Source organism: Magallana gigas, chromosome 1 (genome assembly GCF_963853765.1).
Source record: "Magallana gigas chromosome 1, xbMagGiga1.1, whole genome shotgun sequence".
Classification (NCBI taxonomy): Eukaryota; Metazoa; Mollusca; class Bivalvia; order Ostreida; family Ostreidae; genus Magallana; species Magallana gigas.
Window position 1 is genome coordinate 19,386,615 of NC_088853.1, and position 23,319 is coordinate 19,409,933.

The window sequence follows — 23,319 nt, forward strand, 5'->3', positions numbered from 1 at the left end:
TACCTTACAGTTATATCCTGCAATACTTAATGCCAATAGTTGAATTTTTTTATTTTGCATTAGAGATTCTAAGATATTCTTGAGCGGCTTATGGTCTGTTCTTATAGTAAACTGAGCACCGTGTAAATAATGGTCTAACTTCTGAAGGGCGTAATGGATTGCAAATGCCTCCTTTTCTATGGTTGACCACTTTTCTTGAGTTTTACTCAGCTTGTGGGATAAGTAATATATTTGCTTATCTTCTCCCTCCTCTGTTTTTTGAGTAAAGCACGCTCCAATACAATTGTCGCTGGCATCGATGTACATGATGTAAGGCTTGTTAGTATCTGGATATGCTAGTAAAGGCACTACCGTTATACTTTCTTTAATAAACTCAAACGCTTTTTGGCAACATGGTGTCCATTTGAACCTTGCATATGTTCTGGTTAAGTCAATCAATGGTTCTGCAATCTTAGAGAAGTTCGGTATGAATCTTCTGTAATAACTACACATACTTATAAAGCCACGAACTTCTCGGACTGTAGTTGGCGCTGGTAACTTTCTTATAGCTTCGACTTTCTTTGGATCAGGTGTAACGCCATGTTCATCAATGATGAAACCAATATATTCAGTCTGTTCCTTGAAGAAACTACATTTCTTTAGCTTCATTTTAAGTCCATGCTTTCTTAGGCGATTGAAAACGTCTCAAATATGACGAAGATGATCTTCCGGTGTCTCTGAGAAAATAAGAATGTCATCCAGGTATGCGATGGCAAACTCTTCTTGTCCTTGAAGAGCTATGTTCATCAGCTCCTGAAAAACTGCTGGTGCATTACTCAACCCAAATGGCATACGGTTGAATTGAAATAGTCCTTTGTGACATGCAAAGGCCGTTTTTTCTTTACTTGAATCTTCTAATTTCACTTGCCAATATCCACTCTTTAAGTCTAGTGTAGTGAAATATTTTGCCTTACCTAGTAAACATAGGATGTCATCAATCAACGGTAGCGGGAATGATACTGGTTTCACTATCTTATTCAAGCTTCTAAAGTCAACACACATCCGGTCTGATCCGTCCTTTTTCTTCACCACTACTAAGGGAAATAGCAAAGGCAATTGTTATCTCTCAATAATCTTTGCGTCCATCATTTCCAGTATGGCCTGGTCAATTATCTGTCTTTTATTTAGGGGTACAAGGTAGGGTCTGTTCTTTATTGGGTGGTGATCTCCAGTTTCTATCTTCATTTTAACAGTATCAGTCACTCGAAGATCACTGTCTTTCTTTGCAAATAAATCATTGTTTTTACTCACAAGTTTTTTGATTGAGTGTTCAAATCGTTTAGGTAGATCAATTTCTTCTTTTGTGTCTTGAGTAGTCTGTATTTCTGAGATTTCCTTCTGTTTTAATGCGGTAATTCGTCCTACTATGTAGCCTCTTGGAATTTCATAATTTTTGTTAGTTTGGTTAACGAAGATCGTTGGAACTTTCTTATCTTTTCGAACTATACAAACGGCGTCTATTAAATATAGTCCTGGGTCTTCCATAATGCAGTTATTGTCTATGCTGTTCACTTCAACCAAGTCACTTTTTTCCAGAGGAAAATTGTTATTTATTTTTCCATAAAATACAGTCACCGTGTTTGGTCTCATAATAAGTTTCTTAGGTGTTCTTACAATAGTTGATATGTGTAAATCTTCTTTAAGTTCCGCGTATACTTTGCCATCAATACGCATGAGTCCAAGATCAAAGTATAAACGAACATTGTTTTTCTTGCGCCAATCACGACCGAGAATCATGTTTCGGTTGAGTCCCTTTGTCACATAAAGTTTGTGGTCTAAAGTTAATCCTGAAATCTTAAAGGAAATATTTACATACCCTATCGCAATTAAAGAATTGTCATTTGCTGCTTGTAAAGAGGGGATGCCATTATTAAACAACTTGGGGCGGGGAAATAGATTATCATACATTTTCTTACTAATTAGAGATACGGCTGCACCTGTATCTACCAAAGCTCTAAATTTACTTTTTCCTACTTTTAATAACAGCTACTGGGGTTGTTAGTAAAATTAATTTCATATGTAGGTCTTAGTCTAAAGTTCTTTCTTCGGGCTTCAACGAAGGAAGAACGTCTTAGTTTTCCTGCTTTTGTTTGTAAACATAAGAGCGAGATTTGAAATTTTGAGACGATCCCCTATTTACTTGGTCGCTAGATTCGGCCTTGACGATTTGATAGTCTGTCCCGATTTTGCTGCGCTGTTTGATACATATGCGAGCTCCAACAATCTGCACGCACATGACCTACTTTACCACAATTCCAACATTCCACAGGTGAACGGGGTCTCTGCTCTATATTATGGACGGTTTTTTTTTGACAGGGTCGTTTATTCATTTGAGGACGGGACTTGACTTTGGGTTTGTTTTGAGTACAAAATCGAGCCCTATGACCCGTTTGTTTGCATTTAAAACACCTACTATTACGCGCATGTGCAATTTCCATTTGTTCTACATGCCTTGTTTCTACTGAGGTAAGATTATCTGCTCTATCCTTTAATAGAGGAAGAGTAGTATCAAAATTTGAAAGAGTTCGTCTGTTGTCATTACTTTGTACAATTTTTGTCATATTTGACCCTCTTATCGCTAGCCTCTGTCTCAGATTTTGTTCTCGCATTGCTATTTGAATTGCGGATTTTGAATCTTTAGGGTTTTCTCGCAAAATTTTCATTCTGAGATAGTCGAATGTCAACCCGTAACAAAAGATATCTACTAACTGTTGTTGTACCAAAGGTTTTTTTAGTCTGTCATTACTGTAGGCGTCTTCTGTGATTTGCAGTAGTCTCTAGGCGAACAACTGAACACTTTCATTTGAATTTTGTCGAGTCTTACGCATTAATGCTAACGCGTGTTGGGGATCTGTTATTTCTGAAAATCTATTTTTAAGGGATTCCTTGCGATCGCTCCAAGATGGGATTTCTTCAAACGCACCTGTTTCATCTAAATACCTTTTAATATAATCCCCAACTGAACCCTTATTCGTTATGTATGCAAGCATAGGGATCTCATGACCTTGTTTCCCACACTGTACTTTTCAACTTCCTTTATCCACTGTTTAATTTTTTGAGCATCTCCCTCAAAAGGAGTTATCACAGAAGATAGGGGCAATGAGAGTGCGGCTGTTATAGCTTTAACTTGACCAATGAAAAAATCTGTATCATCATCCTGATCTGGGACTCGGTGTCGATGTTCACGAGTTTCATACGGCCTAGCATCATGATATGTTTCAAATGTACTTTGTTTAATCTGCTCTTTTTCTGAAGATTTTTGACCTGTTTCTTGCCCTTTATTTTCTTTGTTCTGGACAAACCCCACGAATTAGTTTTTCTAATTGCTCCATTTAATTTCTAAGTTCTTTTTTATAAAACCCATCACCTGTCGCCATATTGGTTGCATAGACAAAGTTGTTTACTTCGAGATAGCTATAAGAGACATATAGAAATGGTTCTTACATTATTCTGTTTTGAACTTCGCTACGTCCTGGTCACTGGCACCAAGAAAGTTTATGTAAGCCTTCTGTCTTACGGATCCAATTGAGGGTCAGCTCAAACTTAGTGATCACAAGTCCAGTATTTCTTTCTTAAGCGGATTTATTAGCTTGATCGTATAGTTACAACAATTAAAAGAAGCCCAAATCAAGAGTCTCAGAATCTCTATAAGCGGAACTGTTCAACATCATTTTACATGGGTATATATAACATTTTACTTATGATGGAAAGTTCTGACTAGGTCGGCCCATTTACGACGATCATGAGTGAACATTTAGTGTTCATAATTAAGATAAATAGTTTATTCCTAAATAAAGTAACAAAACCGTCAAAACTGCCAATCAAAGAGTCTGGATGCAGGATTTGAGTCTCCGAGTCCTGGGTCTCGGAGTCCCCCACCTAGTATGAGGCATCAATTACTCATAATACGTTCATTCATACATGGCGTAAAAGGTTACAAAGGTTAATATATTTAATGCACAATACACGAGTCAATATAGAGTACTAGATCTATCGTTGCAGACACAGAATCGCCAAATATGACACTTGTTTTTAAACTCTTAATTTGGATATAATTATGCCCGTATTATTCACCTGGTTTTATAACATCATTTAGGAATACTACGCAGTGCTACACGATTCACAGAGTTCATTCTATTAATTATCATTAACACCATTCACTGCGCAGTACCTAGGTACACTTAAATATCATAGTGACCATTACTTAATACTAGCAATTTAAGGTCATAGCACGGCTATCTGTTTACAAATACCTGAGTGTGGTGAAACATGAATAACGCTCTCGGTCTTATATAGGGGGTGTTTCGCGATGAACAGAACAATATAAATCGACATTCGATATGGCGCTAGTCGGAGATAAAAGGGAAAAAATGCGTTATGAATTCATGTCAGCTTTAATAAAAAAAAAAAAAAATCCAGCCACCCTGTATGTACAAAAAAAATCTATACCCTTATAACATTTCAAAACTTGAGAATCGTCTTTTGTGATGTAGTCTGAATTGTGTACGTTATTTTCATATGTCATTTGAAGCTACATGTATCCGCAAGCTAGCAGAGGACTTTTAAATGATATTACGACTCAAACATATCCTTAAAAGTTCCTGAAAAATCGACGTCAGCGGACTGGAAGGAACAGCTCGCCATTATAAAATTGTGTTGACTGATGTAAAACATCGATAGAAACAAAACAAAGGAGGAAACAGGAAAAACATGGAAATAGTTCCATTTCACTTATACTCGAGTAACACAAGCTATATGTCGATGGTGTATGCGACTGTACCCTCATACCAAACGCTGAATACGGCATATTGATCTCAGGTATAACCCCGGAGGACGACATTATAGAATCTTTGTTATAACTCAACGTCAGACTGGGCCGTGCAGCCTGTATAGGCAATGTATATATAATGTTTACTCTATTGCAAAAATGTACATTGCTCTGATTTTTATAAACATACACTATAATACTTTATATCAAGGGGTTAAAAAAGCGCAAACTATTCCAAGTTATGTTATATCCAATAACATACGTCAAAATTAAATTAATTCCTTATAATGTAATTCATAAGTCAAAATTTACCCTCTGCACCATTTTCATGCTTTTGTTTTAATCGTAAACGACATTTTAAACTACCCGCGCATTAGTATATCCTTAGTAATAGGTGAGCCAGTTAGAACGAAGTGGACGCTGCTTCATGACTTCACAGTTACTTCCCATATTTAAAGGTATAGTTGATAAAAGTTGAATTAGACATTAACTCAAAAGAGAGGAAGTGTGATTGCAGGAACAGCCCTCTTGGTGCTATGGATGCAGCAAACGAGGCAAATTCATTTCGGTGATCTACTTGGCATTGGGAGCGGTGTGTGAAATGACGGAGCATGCTGAAAATGGATTGTTTGTATTTTGCGGTTTTACATTAAGTCCACTTAGAGTGTCCTTCATTTGTTTTTTTCTGAGTTGTCGAACATTTTCAAGTGTAACTACTAACAGAGTACAGTTTATGCCCTTTATATAATTTTTTTTACAGTTTATGTTTTATGTCCCGACATCATTCTTTATACTACAGACTATACATGTAGGCCTTGCTCAATCAGATGGAAATCTGTTTGCTCGTCAAAAATTGTTCTAAAAAAGGCATCAATCAGCACTCATTAAAACCACACTTAAATAACATGATTACTTAAAAGTAAAACGGTCTGAAAAGAGAGATTTGCGTGCAATTCCCATTCTTGATAACAATTTGGTGTTATAGTGAATATAAACGTTTATTTTTACAAGTTAATTGATAATTTTTCAACATATGTCTTTTATATGTGTTTTTTTTAATAAAAACTATTGCATTTTTTTATTCTTTACAGAAACGATTCCCCCTTCTATGTTTTGTGTTTCTTTTCGTACAAATTCATTTTTTTTTTGCCTTGAATTTGTTTCAGCTCCATTTGTGAGACATATTTTTTTTATTTTTATTTTTATTTGTTGGATTGATTAGAGCAGATTTATTTTTTGGATATTATTTTATTTCCATATCATTTTAAATATATATTATGTAAGTGAAAAGAGATAAACGTAGATTAACAGTAGTTCTTGATATATGTTGGTAAGGGGTGTGTCCCCATACCAAGGTTTGTTATACAATATAATGTCCCTCCATCTGCATCAGCCAATCAAATGAAGAGTTACAATCAAAATTAAAGTAGAGATACTGTGAGCAAGCTCACAATTGATACCCCCGCTAAGAACAATCATAACCCATGTATTATTCTATAATAGAAAATATTGGATGAATCTTTTTACCGTCCATTTTCTATAAATAACAACTGTTCTATTTATTAACTGTTAATGCTAATAAGAGTACACAAACCAATTTATATTCTTTAAATTCCATTTTAGTTAAAGTTAACTGTTAATGCATGAGGACTTTTTTGCATCCTTATGTTAACAAACATGACTCGAATCAAACGAAAATTGCACATGTCAAGCAGCCATTAAATATAAAAATTTTGAGTTATTGGTGTACTGAGCCCGGTTTTTTTTCCCGAATTTTTTTTTCCACATATTTTTTTTCTTAAAAAAAAAATACATCGGGGTAGGCCATTTTCAGAGATACGGGGATGAGAATCTAAAAAATAATTTTATGTGGCCTGAGACAAGCAAGCTTTGTGTATAATTTTAGCTTCTAATTATTTCCATAAATACAAGACATGACGCAGACAAGAATTAAACATTTTTTAAACAACGACCTCGAACTTTCTCAATTGACCTTGGGTCAAGGTCATGACACACTCTCAGGTTTGAGCAATTTTGATGTAAATTAAGAATTTCCAATATTTGTCCATAAGAAAGATTTGGACTTGACATAATTTTGCACTTTCCCGCCAGTGACCTTAGCCTTGTCCAAATGGCCTTGGGTCAATGTCATGACAAACCCTTTTGTTATAAGCAAACTTTGTGTGAAGTAAAAACTTCCAATGTTTTTTCAATAAGAAAGATATGGTCCGGACACGAATTTTGCACTCCTTCCTCCAGTGACCTTAACCTTTTCCCAAATGACCTTGAGTCTTGGCACACCCTTAGGCCATAAGCAAACTTTGTGTGAAGTAAGAACTGCCAATACTCCCAATACTTCTCCATAAAAAAGATATGGACCGGACACGAATTTTGCACTTTTTCTTCCAGTGACCTTGACCGAATGACCTTGGTGCAAGGTCATGACACACCCTTAGGTCCAACTTCCAATGTTTTTCTATAAGAAAAATATGGACCGGACACAATTTTTGCACAGACAGACGGAAGAACGGACAGACAAAGTGATTTCAATATACCCCCCAAACTTCGTTTGCGGGGGTATAATTACGTATATTTCATTCGAACGTATGCTCTTTTTTTACATATAATTTTAGAAAACCGACCTTGAAATTACATTTACACACAAAAACACGCTGACAACGGACAGATACAATATATTTGATTAAAGGACAACCATTACAGTTCATGGTTTATTTTTTTTTTCAGTCATATTTAATTGCATATCACCACATATAAAAAAAATTACAATGATATATTTAACAGTGATCATGCCAGGTATTTATGACTTTAAATGATTAATAGAAAACTGACTCTTTGAAAATCAGAAATACAAAATAATACATGAAAACTAGTGCTATAAAGGGTAGAATCCCTTAGTACCGGGTTTTTCGGGACTTATGATTATGAAGCGCATGAAGTAAGTAACGCATATATCTGAAATATACATGTATAAAAGTTGCCATTGGTCATCCAGACGTATGCCTAAATTTGGTTACTAAACGCAAACAAGAGGTCAACAGGCCTTTACGGTCACGTGAGTAGCATATATAACACATACACAAACTGGTCAAGGAGTCCCATATATGCATTTAATTAATTAGGTTTCATCCAGGAGTATACAAATTATACATTTGTAATGACGACCACCTCCACAGTTTTGAAATATTTCAAAAAGAAATATGAAACCTATAATTTTGGCAAAAAAACTTAGAGATCCGGTCTACAAAATCATGAGTTTAGTTTTCTTTTCAGGTGTGGGAGTAAAGAAGATAATTTTTAAACATTATATACATTAACACCTATGCATCCATTTTTGCCCTGCCCTAGAGTCAAAACCCATACTCCAGGGGACAGTCAGTCTTTAATACATATGTGTGAGAATAGAAAAGAAAATTTTAAAACATGTTATATGCATTAACACTATACTGCTATACCCCCCTCCCCGTGTCCTTAGCCCCTGACCCATTGGCTATGAATTTCACAATTTAGGTAGAGGAGTTGGTGGACATCATAACCATGTATTCAGTTTTTGCCCACATGTTTGGGAGTAAAGAAGAAAGTTTTGTAAGACTTAATACATTTTTACTATACGGCCATATTGACTGCACCCTAGATCCAGACCCCTGACCCAGGAGCCAGGAATTTTACAATTCTGGTAGAGGGCTTCATGGACATCATAATCATGCATTTAGTTTTTAACAATATATATGTGGGTAGAGAAGAAGGTCTTCCAAAATTTAATACATTTTTACTGTATGGTCATATTGGCCCCACTTTAGAGCCTGAACCCCTAAAACAAGGGCCATGAATTTCGCAATATTGGTAGAGGGCTCCGTGGACATCATAATCATGCATTTAGTTTTTAACAATTATATATGAGAGTAAAGAAGAAGATTTTCTAAGATTTAATACATTTTTACCAAATGACCATATTGGCCCTACCCTAGAGCAGCAACCCCTGACCCAGAGGCCATGAATTTTACAATTTTGGTAATACAGCATATACAAATACAGCATTTCATTTTATCAGCAATGCGCGCTGGTGTCCATTATGTAATTAAGAAATTTAAAATAAACATCAACTGTGATATAGGTAACAATATTTTTAACGTTTTTATTCAAACCATAACAGAGTAAGACAGTTTCGAAAATTGTTATCTATTTCATTAAAATTGAAAAGTCATGGAAACAAAAATGCTCGTCCTTTGAACATATGCTGCTGTTAGATTCTAAACAAGACTTACGTACGTACACAATTAAACAGATTGTTATAACAGCACGTCATTCGTATCAATCTATACTGGAATATGAACTTGAAATATAACCTTCTTTGGTACCGATAAAACTTAAAATGATAGTATTTCTAAAAAATTCTTAAGTCTCCTATTGATACATGTTTTGTCTTAAAAGTAAATAATTAAGTACATGTTTGTATGATCTTCAGCCGGTTTTGTGGAGAAATAATTACTTTAAATTTGTATCGGTCAGAAGCAAAACCGCCATTCCAAGAAATTTCTGTATTATTTCAATATTGAGGAACATATTGAATGCATACAATGATAACAAGGTCATTATCTTGGTGTTTGATACAGATGGTATTAATACCTTATATCATTTGAAATTACTGTAGAAATATCACGATCCTCAGATTTGAATTATGAAATTATCCTGCAACATGAATTATCTTGGTGGTTGATTTATCGAACGTGGTTAAGTTGTATCTGAAAAGGGAAGCCACATAGCTGCTCCGTTTTTGAAACAGGAATTGTTCTTTAAGGATAATATGAAGTACGCGTACGACTCCAAATAAATTGACCCCAAAATATTTCTGTAAGTTTCTATTTTATTTTGCATGTACATGTACTTAATTTATTGAGAAATGTTCTCCCATATTTTTTTTTATATTTGATATAACAGCCATATAGAAGATATCTATAAATCTTCACGTTAGAAGTACACTGTTTGTTTTTGATCCACTAGACATATACAGGTAGATCTTTCTTTAGTTTAAAATCCTTTAAAATACATAACCGCAAATAAGAACATTTTCTCATTTTGTCAGTCAATGTATTGTATAAAAATCGAAGCATATGTAAAGGAAGAAAAATAAACCTCACAATGCTCAAGTACTACAGTAACATTTCCAAAAATACAAAATTGTATGGAGCTTCTTCCCTTAAAACATTAACTTTTCCTGTTGTGTACTCGCATAAAACTTTCATAATGTTACTCGTCCGAATCACTCTTTTTAACAGATGTTAAATCTTATAGCTTAATGGTCTCATTTGGGGATATTCTGGCGAATAACGATGTAACGTAATATGTAAACGAATCTTTTATGATCTGCTTAGTTGATTGCGTTGACCCTGAGGTCCACGCAGAAAATATATAAGCGAGGTTAAACCGGATGCAATGGGGGAAATTCAGCCTGCGCATGAGCTAGCCTGGTTCATGTGCGTAATGGGTAGCTCAGGGAACCAGGCTAGCACACGTTTATCTGAATCAGGATCAGCATTTAATTATGATTGAAAAATTATGTCACTGTATAAAAGTTAAAATCTCAAGAAAAATGCATCAAAATATGAAACTTTTAATTTACACAAAGCTGTCACTGCATAGTTAACAAAGTAGTGCGAATCGTAATGTGTGCGCAAATAGTAGAATTCACCGAATGTCTGATACTGTACATGCAAACTTCATTCATAGATAGATCATTATTATTTTAGAAGTATGAACCCTTTAAATTCTGAAATAAAACGTCAAGGGTACACATACATGTATACGTAATACAACGTACAAATTTAGTGGTTTAAAACAGAGGGCTAGAGTCGGTGGAATCTCCGATAATCTTAAGGCTATCACGTTTTCGTTGGAAACACATGCAAATGGTCCACGTATTGTAGTCCTTTTTTAAAGGACAGCAGCTTGTTTAAAATTAAAACCAAGACAAGTCATGTTCGGTGGTTATCCGACTGTAATAGATGGGTCGTGTGATTTTCATATGGCACTATGTCAAATAAAAAAAAATGATAAAGATGTTCCATGCATATTTTTCTCCAGAAAAGCCCCACTCTAAGAGAGAAAAAATTCGGCATTATTGATAGAACATCAGTATCCTATGTCTGAAATTAAAACGTTTCATTTAAAACAACTAAAATAATTCTTTCAAAAATGAAACATTGTATTTTTTCTGACGTTGGTTCATCACCTTTAATATTATCTTTACAGTGTGCATCCAAGCACAAAATACAAGTTTCTTTCTTAAATACCTCGTACATTCAACTAGTAGCAAAAACTAAGGCAGAATCGGTATTCTATAAATAATTAAAATCTAGAATAGAGAATATAGGTATACCCTACAAATATAACGAAGGTCAGCGTCAGTCTCTATGCGGCACTCATCTATTCATATACTTTAAGAAAAAAAAGTACTTACACTTTCGTTTAATACAACAGTGATGGACATTAAGGCTCCCAAAATCATTAGACGAACTCTGCCTTGCATACTCAATTTGTCTCTTTTAGTGTTGTGTGCAGGGTTATTGAAAAAGGTATACATTGTTTAAATGCATTATCCAATGTCATGCAAAACCGTACCCGACCTTAACATAAGGTATCGATTTTTTAAAATGTCCTTCCTGTTTCGTCTCGTCTATATTATGTACACTTGGGGGGGGGGGGGGCATCCAATGGGTTGTTTTTATACATGAAAGAGTTTTAAAAAATCCTGTTGCTTAAGATCCAATACTTTATCTATACTTAAATCCAAAAGAAAAGTAATGAAAACGTGCAATAAATTACATGTATAGATGACATTTTTATAGTCATTTCCTCTCGTAAAATGTTATCCTGATAAGTGTCGGGGAAAACGGCAGCCATTCTAACCTTGTCGCTAGATTGACAAACGTCGAAAAAAATCATTCCTCGGTAACACACAAAAGCTTGCAAGCAAAGCTTTCATGTATAAATAATCATACGGGTATTTTACCCTTTTAAGTGTAAAACCCGCATTTCTGCGAGGAGGGTATACTAAGATTTATTCATAACCCACTTTCTGGTGTGTCATTCAATCTCAATATATAAAGAAATAGGATGAGTAGAATTTGATTAATTATTTTATTTGTATGAACGTTGGAAGGAATTTGATCTTAATCAACGTTGAAAAGAAGGATATGCATGTAAAAATAATTAATTTCTATAGTGTATTTGGTAACAAAGTTCTGTTTCAGACCAGTGTGTTATATTTAAATAAGTAACGGATTATGTAAACGGAAATCAAAAGTGTGATAGTTCCATAAAATACATAGTATTCAACAATTATCAATTGCTTTGTTGATAGATGATATTTTCCCAAAAATTAATTTAGAATTCATATGTTGAAACATGTTTTTTGTTGTTGTTTTTTTTCCTTATAGTTTGTCTGAGTTTTTCCTTATCTTATTTTTTTTTAGAATTGAAATGAAAAACAAACTGCATTGTTGGATATTTAGAGGAGCGGGCAGGAATGAAAACTATAAACTGTAATGGATACTATATACGTGTACGTATACACATGTACGTGGCCTTTTAAGATCCTGTTGCAGCTGATTAAAAAAAATAAACTTTTTTATTGTATTTGTTTTAAATCAGTGAATGGGTATATATTGTATCTCGCTCAAAATTTGGTTTCTTTGGTAAATTTTCAATATAATTTGTATTTTTGTCCTTAATAAGAATTTCAGATTATAGACTGTTTTGAAAAACAATCTCGGGAAGAGGGGGGGGGGGGTCTTTATTAAACGTATAGACGTAGTCTGAAATATCTTACATTTTCCTTGCTTCCAGTAAATGTCGGACTATTATAGACGTAGAATGCAATAGTCTGTTTACAAATAATGTCCAAGGTTTAAACCAATCCACAGGATGAATCTTTGCCATTCAGTCAACTGAATGTTAACTGACCGGTCTGGAAATGTGACTGAATGGCACAGCTATGCCATTCAGTCACATTTCAGTTACCTTTCAGTCAGCTTTCAATTGACTGAATGGCAGAGATTTATCCTGTGATCTATCGTGGTTTAAAAAAGTATGAGATTAAAACACGCAAGGATATGCATTATTATCCATAACATACATATTTTAAACCAAAGTTGTCAGTTTCAAAGTACTGGCCGATTGTTAACTCGCTCTATATTTCCCGCCATGAGGTCAATTAGTCAAACCGTTATGGGCGGCCCTTTCTGGGAAGTACTTTCCATTAGTACAAAAATCGCATTAATTTTTCCATTTTATTCATTAACTTTTTTATTTATGGAACTCCAATTCAAGGTATCTGCCTGCAATGCATTATGGAGTCGTCCTACATTTTTCGATATTTAGTTTACTCACGTTCTTGGTTATCCCGTTCTGGAAAGATCTCAAGCGAATGTGTATCAAAACTAAAATCTTACGCTAAAGAAACGAGCTGACTGATTTTGTTTATTTGACATTTTTTCAAATTTTGATTTCTATGTATTCTCTATATAAGTAAATATATTCACTCTTTACGGAATGATTCATTATTATTTTATTGCAAGTATATATTTTGATGCAAAATATTCATGACTTGTATCCGCCAACTTGGAAGCGTTCCCACCACATTACGCTCATTTTTGTTTTTTTGGGCTTGTTTATCAATTATGAAAGTAGGTTTTTTTTAATTAATTTTACAATGAGAACTAATCAGTTAGAATTCAATTATACCCTACGGACATCATCACGCATGTGTTGAAATAGCAAAGGTGTAAGCAAATACCCTGATGCAGGCATTATTAAGTTTATTTGCAAAATGCCTTAATTCAAAAGTATTGTTACTTCTATACTGATAGATAGATAGATAGATAGATAGAACCTATTCATCTCATTTTTGTCCTTTCACACATCACGAATATCTCCCAACCCCTGAACCTACTTTAACGAAAGAAAGATAAGTTTTTGGTAGGTGGTACTTCCGTGTTACTCCATGTCATCTTTAAAGCTTTATATCTGTATATTTAAAGTGGAAATAGTTTTGAATCTCTACTCCCCCTCTCTCTCTCTCTCTCTCTCTCTCTCTCTCTCTCTCTCTCTCTCTCTCTCTCTCTCTCTGTAATCTCGGTCATAATATTTATACACAAAAACACATTGCGCACATTGTATTTTTCTTTTTGACGTTTACTGTAAGCGTACTACATATAGCTGTGTATTCTATAGCTATTTAGCGCCTTTGGCGGTCTGCAGCTTCAGCTAAATCAAGTACATCGCTAAAGTAGGTTACCGTTCAACCTTGACATGTCGAGCCCATTTCTCAGAACAGATTGAAGGGAATGGTGTATTGGTATTTCACGAGGTCATTGAAGAAAAGACGAAGTCTGGATTCGTACTTACGCTTTTAAATAATATAAAAGAAGAAATTTAGAAAATAAATTGGCAATACAAGATAAACTTTCATAATGTAACTCGTCTGAATCAATGTTTTCAACGACTGTTATATCTAAAAGCTAAATATATGTAAATGGTCTTATTTGGGGATATTTTGGCGAATACTAATGTCGGGTTATATGTAAACTAATCTTTTAAAATATGAATCATTTTAAAAAATAAACAGCTCTCCTTTTACAAAAGCATATTAATTCTATTTATATCGTTGATTTATAAGACAGGCAACATACCAAAAACAAAATCCACTTTTACAATACTTCTAAAATACAGTTTAAAAAACAATAAAAGCTACTACACTAACCAAAACAAGTCATTTGCAGTGGTTATCAGATAGCAGTTTACGGGTCGTGTGATTTTTTTTGGCACCATGCCAAATAAAAAAGTGATAAAAATATTCAATGCATTTATTTCTCCAGAAAAGCACCATACCTGGAGTTAAAATCTGCATGATTGATAGAACATCAGTATCTTAAGTCTAAAATTAAAACGTTTCATTTGAAACATTTAAAACAATGTTTTAAATTCTATCAAAAGCCTAACATTGTATTATTTTTTACGTTGATTCACTACAACCTTCATAATCTTAGTTACTTATGCATCCAAGCCCCGAGTTTTTCTAACTACAAAGTGTAGTCAAATGATAGCAAATACTTGGTTTTCTATAAAAAAAAATTTAAGTCGTGAAGAAATAAAGATATAAAACCTTTAAAACAAATGTCCGCGTTAATCTGTATGCGGCCATGGCAGTCATCTATTCGATTTTTATCATTGAACAATACTTTTTTAACAATATGCATCTACTTAGCATATACGTACATAGATTAAATTTAGTACTTATGCGTTTAGTAAATACAACAGTGGTAGATAATAAAGCTCCCAAAATTACTAGACGCACTCTGATATGCATACTTAATTTGTCTCTTTTAGTTTTTTGTGCAGGTACATTGAAGAAATCCTGTACAATGTTTAAAGGTATTACCTAATGTAAGGTAAAACCGTGTCTGACCTTAACCTAGAATATCGATTTTTTAAAATTATCTCTCTAGTCTCTTCTGTTCTTTATTGTGTACTCCTGTTGAGGCATCACATTGGTTGATTTAATAATAAAGAGTTTTAAAAATCTTGCTTGCTAAGGCCCAATTAAGAAAACATATTTTTATACTTGCATCAAAAAGTAAAATCGGAGAATGATTTATTTGGCGGTTGTTTATTTTATGGATGATTTCATCCCTATAAGTGTCGCCTAAAACGGTCGCCATTGTAACCTTGTCGCTGGAAAAACAAACGCCAAATAAATCATACCCTGATTACATACAACACCTTGCTGTCAAAACTTTGATGTTTGAAACAATGTTATTTGTTTCGTTTTTGTAAAAACAACGGCCGGATAGGAGTAAAAAAAAATATTGCTTGAATGATCGCATCATAAAAGATGTCAAAACGATAAAAGAAAGTGTAATTTAAAACTCATCGTAACCGAACAGCTGTGTTATCGTGAACGTGTATATACTTATATGGTCGTGATTATCTTTCCTGGAATCGGATGATTGTCGATCTTAAGCATACGAAATTGTGAGAAGACGCTTTATGTTTTTATATAGTGAATAAAACAGTGTGTTTGGTTTTGTTTTAAATTTATATGAAGAGAATTAAACAGGCACAACTTTACATTTTTGACTGTTGACAGTGTTCGGGAAGGAAATTCCTGCTCTACAAATGGCGTTAAATCTTAATAGATCAGAAAAGTAGATCCGTCAAAAAATTAGTGATGCAGGTATCAAAGAAATGTTTCGACCAATCAAAAGCGCTAATATCTTATTAAATAATAAATATTAATTGATGTTTAGTTCGTATTAAGCAATCACGGAATCGTCTTACAGTTATTATTTGATTAACTAAATTTAGAAGATTTTGTAAGTGATGATTAGATCACCTGGAAATAAAATCAATCACAATAGCTTTATGTCATATTCGTAACAATTATTCCTAAATCACTTCAATGTATAAATTACAAAAACATAATCCTTAAATACTTTTTACAAAAAAAACCTGAATTTAGATAGGTGTAGAGCTGCACATATTTGGAATATAAAATTGTGCAGTAAAAACCCCCAAAGAATGTACTTTTTTTTTTAAATAATTACGATTGTCAGTAGTTTCTGCAGTCTGATGAACAGAGTGAAGATAATAAAGAGTGTTTTCATCTACCTGTCCATCTTAAACTATCTATATATCGATTTATCGATCTATTTTATTATCTATCTTTTATTATTAATACAGAAACATATGTTATGGACAAATCAACGTATTACTTCTGCTAAGCAAAAAAGGTAATGAAATAGTGTAAGACTGATTTTAATTTCACAATTTGAAGATCCTTACAGGGATCAAGGTCATGGTCATGGTCAAGGTCACAGCAATGGAGTAGGCCACACTTTTCAACTCTCCCCTATATCAGGCCGATTATGTGATATATACCATTCCAATTAACTATAAATGGATTGTGTGATGAGTATAAGGGTGACTGGTATGTGCTGTATAGTCTTGAATTAAAATTTAATGATAAATTGGTGAAATTCTTGGAAAAACAATGAACTCTGAACATTCAGGTATGTGAATACTTTTCACCAACCTAACTGTTAATGTAAACAAAGAGATGATACCAGTGTGATCTGTCAGAGTCTATATCTGTGCTAATACTCAATAACTTGTTACCAAACCAGCTACAACTACTTATCTAATGATGTCAAACAATAAACCCACCACTAAAAACATCAATAAAGCTGCAGTCAAATCATCTGTAACAAACAGACCCACTGATAGTGCTAAACTTGGTGAGGGAGCCGCAAGACCAGCGACTACACCAAACAAACCTCCATTAAAGAGGGGAAGAGTTGAGAGCTCACCCTCCGACTCCACCAACAATGATTCAACAACATCATTTGATGACCCCCAACTCAACCAACTAAGTTCCTTGCTTGATGACCTCACCAAGGATCAACGGGGCACCATACAGGTTATCGATCTGATAATGCAGAAACCCTTCATCAAAAACTGTATGAGTGAACTCTTCATGCCCCAAATTAAATCACTTCAAAATGAGACAAAATTATTAAATGACCGGATTGACGAGATGGAACAGTATTCCCGCAGAACTTGCCTAAAATTCTAAGGAATCCCTGAAGAGGGAACCAGTGAAAATACTGACAAACTAGCAATGAATGTCATCAATCTGATACTATCCAAGGAAACATCCAAAATTGGGTTGGACCGAATAGAGAGAACCCATCGACTCGGCCCGCGCAAGGGGAATGGGAAACCAAGATATATCATTGTACGGTTTCTCAGTTACAGAGATCGCGCCACAGTTTTTCATCATAAGCGCAATCTTAAAAACTACAACCATAATCCGAGTACTTCATCGAGAGTCTTTATTAACGTGGCACTGACTAAACAAAGATCCAACATCCTGTTTGAAGCTCGCAAGCTTGCTCGTAGCAGACTTGTCGATAGTGTGTGGACGTATGATGGTTGCATCATTGTAAAAATGGATGAAAATCGTATAACACTTACCACAGAGGACGACCTCGAAAAGCTAAAAACGCGTTTGGAGCACCATTATGATGAACGTATCCTGACCACTTCTACCCCTGTGACTGAAAGGGACTAAGTCGTTCTTCGTGATTAACTTTGGCTACTAGAGCTGTTGCTCTGTAGCCACCCACGTGCCTTAGTCCATTTTCAGACTGGTCAAATTATTATTTAATTCGTAAAATCCTAGAAACGCTATGTACTTTCACTTAACCCACACATGTGTATTCTTGATCAACGTCGTTAAGAAGCACAATAATCTTTGTCTCTTGTATGCTCTAAAAAAAAGGGATTCATCTAATTTCAGTAAACATGTTTAACTTACTACATTAGTCAGCTGTTAGTTAGGGGAAATAGCTCTATTTATGTTCTTTACAATCTATTTCCTCCTTTTTTATTTACCTTGTATTGGATTTTCCTCATGTAACCTAATCGACATTTCTACTGTTCAGAAATGCCTTGTAGATAAGTTTTCTGTTTATTTGTCACCTCGACAATACCCATGTGTATGTAAGTTATGTATTTCATTTATTTTCTACTGTAGTGGAAAATCATATTACCCATTATTATTCTTTTATAAATCACTACTATTAGCCTATAGAAGTGATAAGATATTGCTTATACATTGTTACTTGATTATCTTTATTCACCCGAGAGTACATTACTATAAATGTAGGCCATTTCGGTCATTAGCTTACACTCTGTGCAATACGAAAGTAAAAGTAGATTTGTTTACATTTTGTGGGATGAAGGCTGTGCATAAAGGTTTATTCTACATTTTTGATTCGTATGACTAATATTCTCATGTACAGCATTTACTATGAAATACAGCCGACTCATCCAAGTCCTAAAGGTACGTTATTGTCTTACGCTTTATTGGTACTTACTGTTTTACTATTAATTGGTGGGATATAATTCAATCCTGGTCCCCAAGGTTCATTATTGTCAAATGTCAAAATAGTACATAATAATGTTTGTAGTCTTAAGTCGAAGGTAGATATTATTTTTAACGAACTTTGTGATTTTGATGTAATAGGAATATCTGAGAGTCATCTAGATAGAACCATTTCTGATGAGGAAATTGAATTTGAGGGATTTCACAAGCCTGTCAGATTAGACCGTAATAGATTTGGAGGTGGAGTTATAATTTATGTTAAGAACAACTTGCAGTTTTTGATACGCAACGACCCGAGTAATCCAAATATTGAAATCATATGGTTAGAAATTCATTGTGTTAATAACAAATTTTTAACTGGGGTTATGTATAGACCTCCAAATTCCAGGGCTGATGTACTTGACAACTTAGCAATATCACTAGAAAATGCTATAGACACTGGCTTACCCATATTTTTGATGGGTGATTTTAACATTGATATGTTAGCTGATGGTAACCATATATTTAAGCATATGCTCCAAAATTTTTCCCTCACAAATGTTATAACTCAACCAACTAATTATACCACCACAAGGGGTACTTGTATAGATCTAATTATTACTAACGCTGTAGAAAGAATAGAGAACATAGATGTATTAACCCCATTTTGTAGTACACACAGTCCAGTAACTCTTGAAATTCACTTTAAAACTTACAAACAAAGGGCATATAGAAGAATACTTACAGACTACGCACATGCTGACTACACCTCACTAAATAGTGATCTACTTCAGGTCAATTGGGACAGGGATGTATTTAACTCTACAAATATTAATGATGTCTATAAAAACTTCACAGATGTATTCACACAGCATGTGAACCAACACATTCCTAAAAAAGTAGTTGTCATTCGCCCTTCTGATAAACCATTCATGACCAATGCCATAAGACGTAAAATGCGCCAACGTAATAGGATCCATTATAAAGCAAAAAAAACTAATAGTGACTACCAATGGAACAAATATCGTTGCTTAAGAAATCAGGTTATTGACATGGTTCGTACTGAAAAAAACAAGTATAAACAAAAGCTTACATCACAAATACTAGATAAATCAATTCCTCCTGGTAAATGGTGGCGAATAGTGAAATCATTATCAAAGTGTAACAATAAAAAAAAAGTACCACCTCCAATAAATTCTAATGGTAAAATACATATACACCCAGTAGATAAAGCATCAGAACTTAACAAACACTTTGCAAGCATATCACATATAGAAACAACTAATGAACCCAGGCTTCCACCTCAGGGCCCAGGGCCCCCTCACAGCATAGAAAGAATTAACATCACAGCCCAAGATGTTGTTGATCAATTATCAAATCTAAATATCACCAAACCTCCAGGCCCAGACGGTATCTCACCTAAGATTCTTAAAAATATCATACCTTCAATCAAACATCCAATCGCTAAATTATTTAACCTTACACTTCAACATCAAGAATTACCTTTTATATGGAAATTGTAACATACAACTGTATATAAGAACAAGGGCAACCCAGAGGACCCCTCAAACTATAGACCAATTGCACTCACATGCACCTTATGTAAAATACTGGAAAGAATTCTTTTAAAAACCCTGCACAATTATATGAAGGACCACAATCTTTTATTTAAAAACCAATCAGGATTTCAGCCCTCTGATTCCACTATTAACCAGCTTACTGAAATTTATAATATTATAATATCTAACCTTGATAAAGGTAAAGATATTATGTTCATATTTTGTGATATATCAAAAGCTTTCGATAAGGTCTGGCATAAAGGTCTCATCTATAAATTACAAAAATATGGAATCAGAGGAGAAATTCTTGGATGGATAGAAAACTATATTACTGATAGAACACAAAAGGTTGTCATCGAGGGCTATTCCTCAGGAATTGAAACCACTAATGCAGGAGTACCCCAGGGGTCAGTGTTAGGACCCTTCCTCTTTCTTATTTACATTAATGATATTGTTGAAAATATATGCAACCAAATAAGACTCTTTGCAGATGACACATCACTTTTTGTAGTAGTTGATGATAATGATAATAATTCAGCTAAATCATTAACAGCTGATCTTGAAAAAATCAAACAGTGGTCTAATCAATGGCTGGTGGATTTTAATCCAAGCAAAACAATAAATGTAAACTTTTCCAGAAAGAAAAAAACCCATCCCCAGGTCTCTTTTGGTAACACTATTTACAATATTATCCAAAAAAATAATCATTGTCATTTAGGACTTACTTTGCAATCAAATGGGGGATGGTCACATCATATATCAAATATCTACGAAAAAGCATGCCAAAGATTGAACATGCTACGCATACTCAAATATAAAATAAATAGGGAATCTTTGATTAAAATTTACTTTGCATTTATTCGCCCTGTGTTAGAGTATGGTGATGTAGTCTGGGACAATTGTACAGATGAACAAAGTAATTTATTGGAAAGTATACAGATTGAAGCTGCACGAATAATTACTGGTCTTAGACGAAACTCATCTAAACAATACCTGTATCAGGAATTAGGCTGGGAAACACTTAAGAAACGTAGAAGTAACCATAAATTAATATTATTGTTCAAAATATTAAACAATTATACCCCTGAATACTTATCTAATATTGTTGGTGAATGTTTCCCCCTACATAATACCTACAATCTTCGAAACAATTTCATCTATCGCACACCTGTTGCAAGAACAACATCTTACTTCAATAGTTTTATACCATCTACAATTATATTGTGGAACAATCTACCTCAAAATACAAAAAATATAACTACAGTTTCAGCATTTAAGAACAGCCTCAAAAATATTAATAGTAAAAAACTGTATATGCATAAATTATTTAACCATGGCAAAAGATTAGAAAATATTTGGCATTGTCAGTTGAGAAATAACAGTAGTAACTTAAATGCTGACCTTTATTCACACCACCTTATTGCCTCTCCACTATGTCAGAATTGCTTTCTTGAAGTGGAAGACTCTAAACATTATCTCTTACACTGTCCATCATATGCCTCCCAGAGAAAATCTCTATTTGATTATATGAACGACAATTTCATACCAATCACAATTAAGAATCTACTTTTTGGAAGTGATAAACTAACATTTCAAAATAACTTACTATTATTTGATAAAATTCATTTTTACATAAAAAGTACAAACAGATTTAAGTAAATGAATAGGTAAAAATGTACACATTGTATAAAAAATGTATCAAAATGGGTACCACTGACTTTCCTTACACTCCTTTCTTTTCATTTTTTATTGCTTTTTTGTTCTCCCCCTCCCCCTCCCACCCCACCCCCCCAAACTTTCCATTTTTTTCTACTCTGTTATTAATTTTTGTTTTGTTTTTATTACATGTTTTTTCTTTTCTTTCTCATTTTTTCCCTACATTACATATACTTTTTTATTTCCAACCTTAGCAATTAACCATTATTTTTCTATTTTTTTATTTTCATTTTCCTATCACGAGCTATTTGTTTTGTTTATTTTTTTGCACTGTACCTCCTTCCAATACTATTTACAATATTAATCTATTATACAAAATTCCATGGCAATATATATGTATATATATATATATATATATATATATATATATATATATATATATATATATATATATATAGAAAAATGTTTTCAGTAGACGATAACACAATAATCCATTTCTTTCAAATTTCTGTTATAATTTGAAATCCACTGAAGAGCCGATCAGGCGAAAGCGCTCTGGATTAAATTTGAAAGAAATGGATTATTGTGTTATCGTCTACTGAAAACATTTTTCTATATCGTTACCTATACCAAGGACTTATTCGTTTATATATATATATATATATATATATATATATATATATATATATATATATATATATTATATATAATTATATAATTACTCATATTATACCTTGACTACAGGAGAGAACATAAATAGGCATTGTGCCTGCTGTTCAATCCAATTCAATGTATTTATATACTTGAATAAAATACTTATTAAATTAATCCTTACAGGGAGAAACTGCAACGCTAAATGGCAAACAGTGGTATCATTAGCGGTTGAGATTGAAGATATTCGCATGCTTCATTAAGCGTTAGAGCTACACTTCATTTGTGTTGCTATTGATATAATTATATCATTATACGGCGATACATCACTAACCGTTGGCGATGTCAATTGTAAATGCAATAATTTGTAGCGACGCCTTATGATATTTTTATGAATAAGTGACGTTGTATCATAAATGGTTGCTACATTTCACAAACAACTCGGTAATCTGTATCGGCATTAAGATAAAATAAAAAATAATTTACTTATGTTGTATATATTACATTTTAAATGTTGTTTAACATCTGGTCAGAATGTTCTAGGGTTGAAAAATGAAACACTTTTTTTTGTATATATTTTTTTAATTTTTTTTTATTAGTTGGTTGCAATTTGGTTACACTCATATTTAGCTGTGGACCCCTCAAGATATTGTTGGGTTGGATACCAGGCACAGCTGGGATTTTTTCATCATTATTGCACCAAT

At 33.7% G+C, this 23,319-nt stretch overlaps 2 protein-coding genes across 3 annotated transcripts in view; both read right to left on the bottom strand.

The window, feature by feature from the left end:
- Positions 1 to 11,458, bottom strand: part of LOC136275813 (uncharacterized) — a 45,507-nt gene extending 34,049 nt beyond the window's left edge. Inside the window, exon 1 of the mRNA XM_066085853.1 lies at positions 11,283 to 11,458. Coding sequence (XP_065941925.1) covers positions 11,283 to 11,405 — 123 coding nt within the window. The 5' untranslated portion in view covers positions 11,406 to 11,458. The remainder of the gene's footprint in view (positions 1 to 11,282) is intronic.
- LOC105339984 (uncharacterized) overlaps positions 1 to 23,319 on the bottom strand; it is a 311,465-nt gene that overhangs the window by 78,963 nt on the left and 209,183 nt on the right. The window lies entirely within an intron of this gene.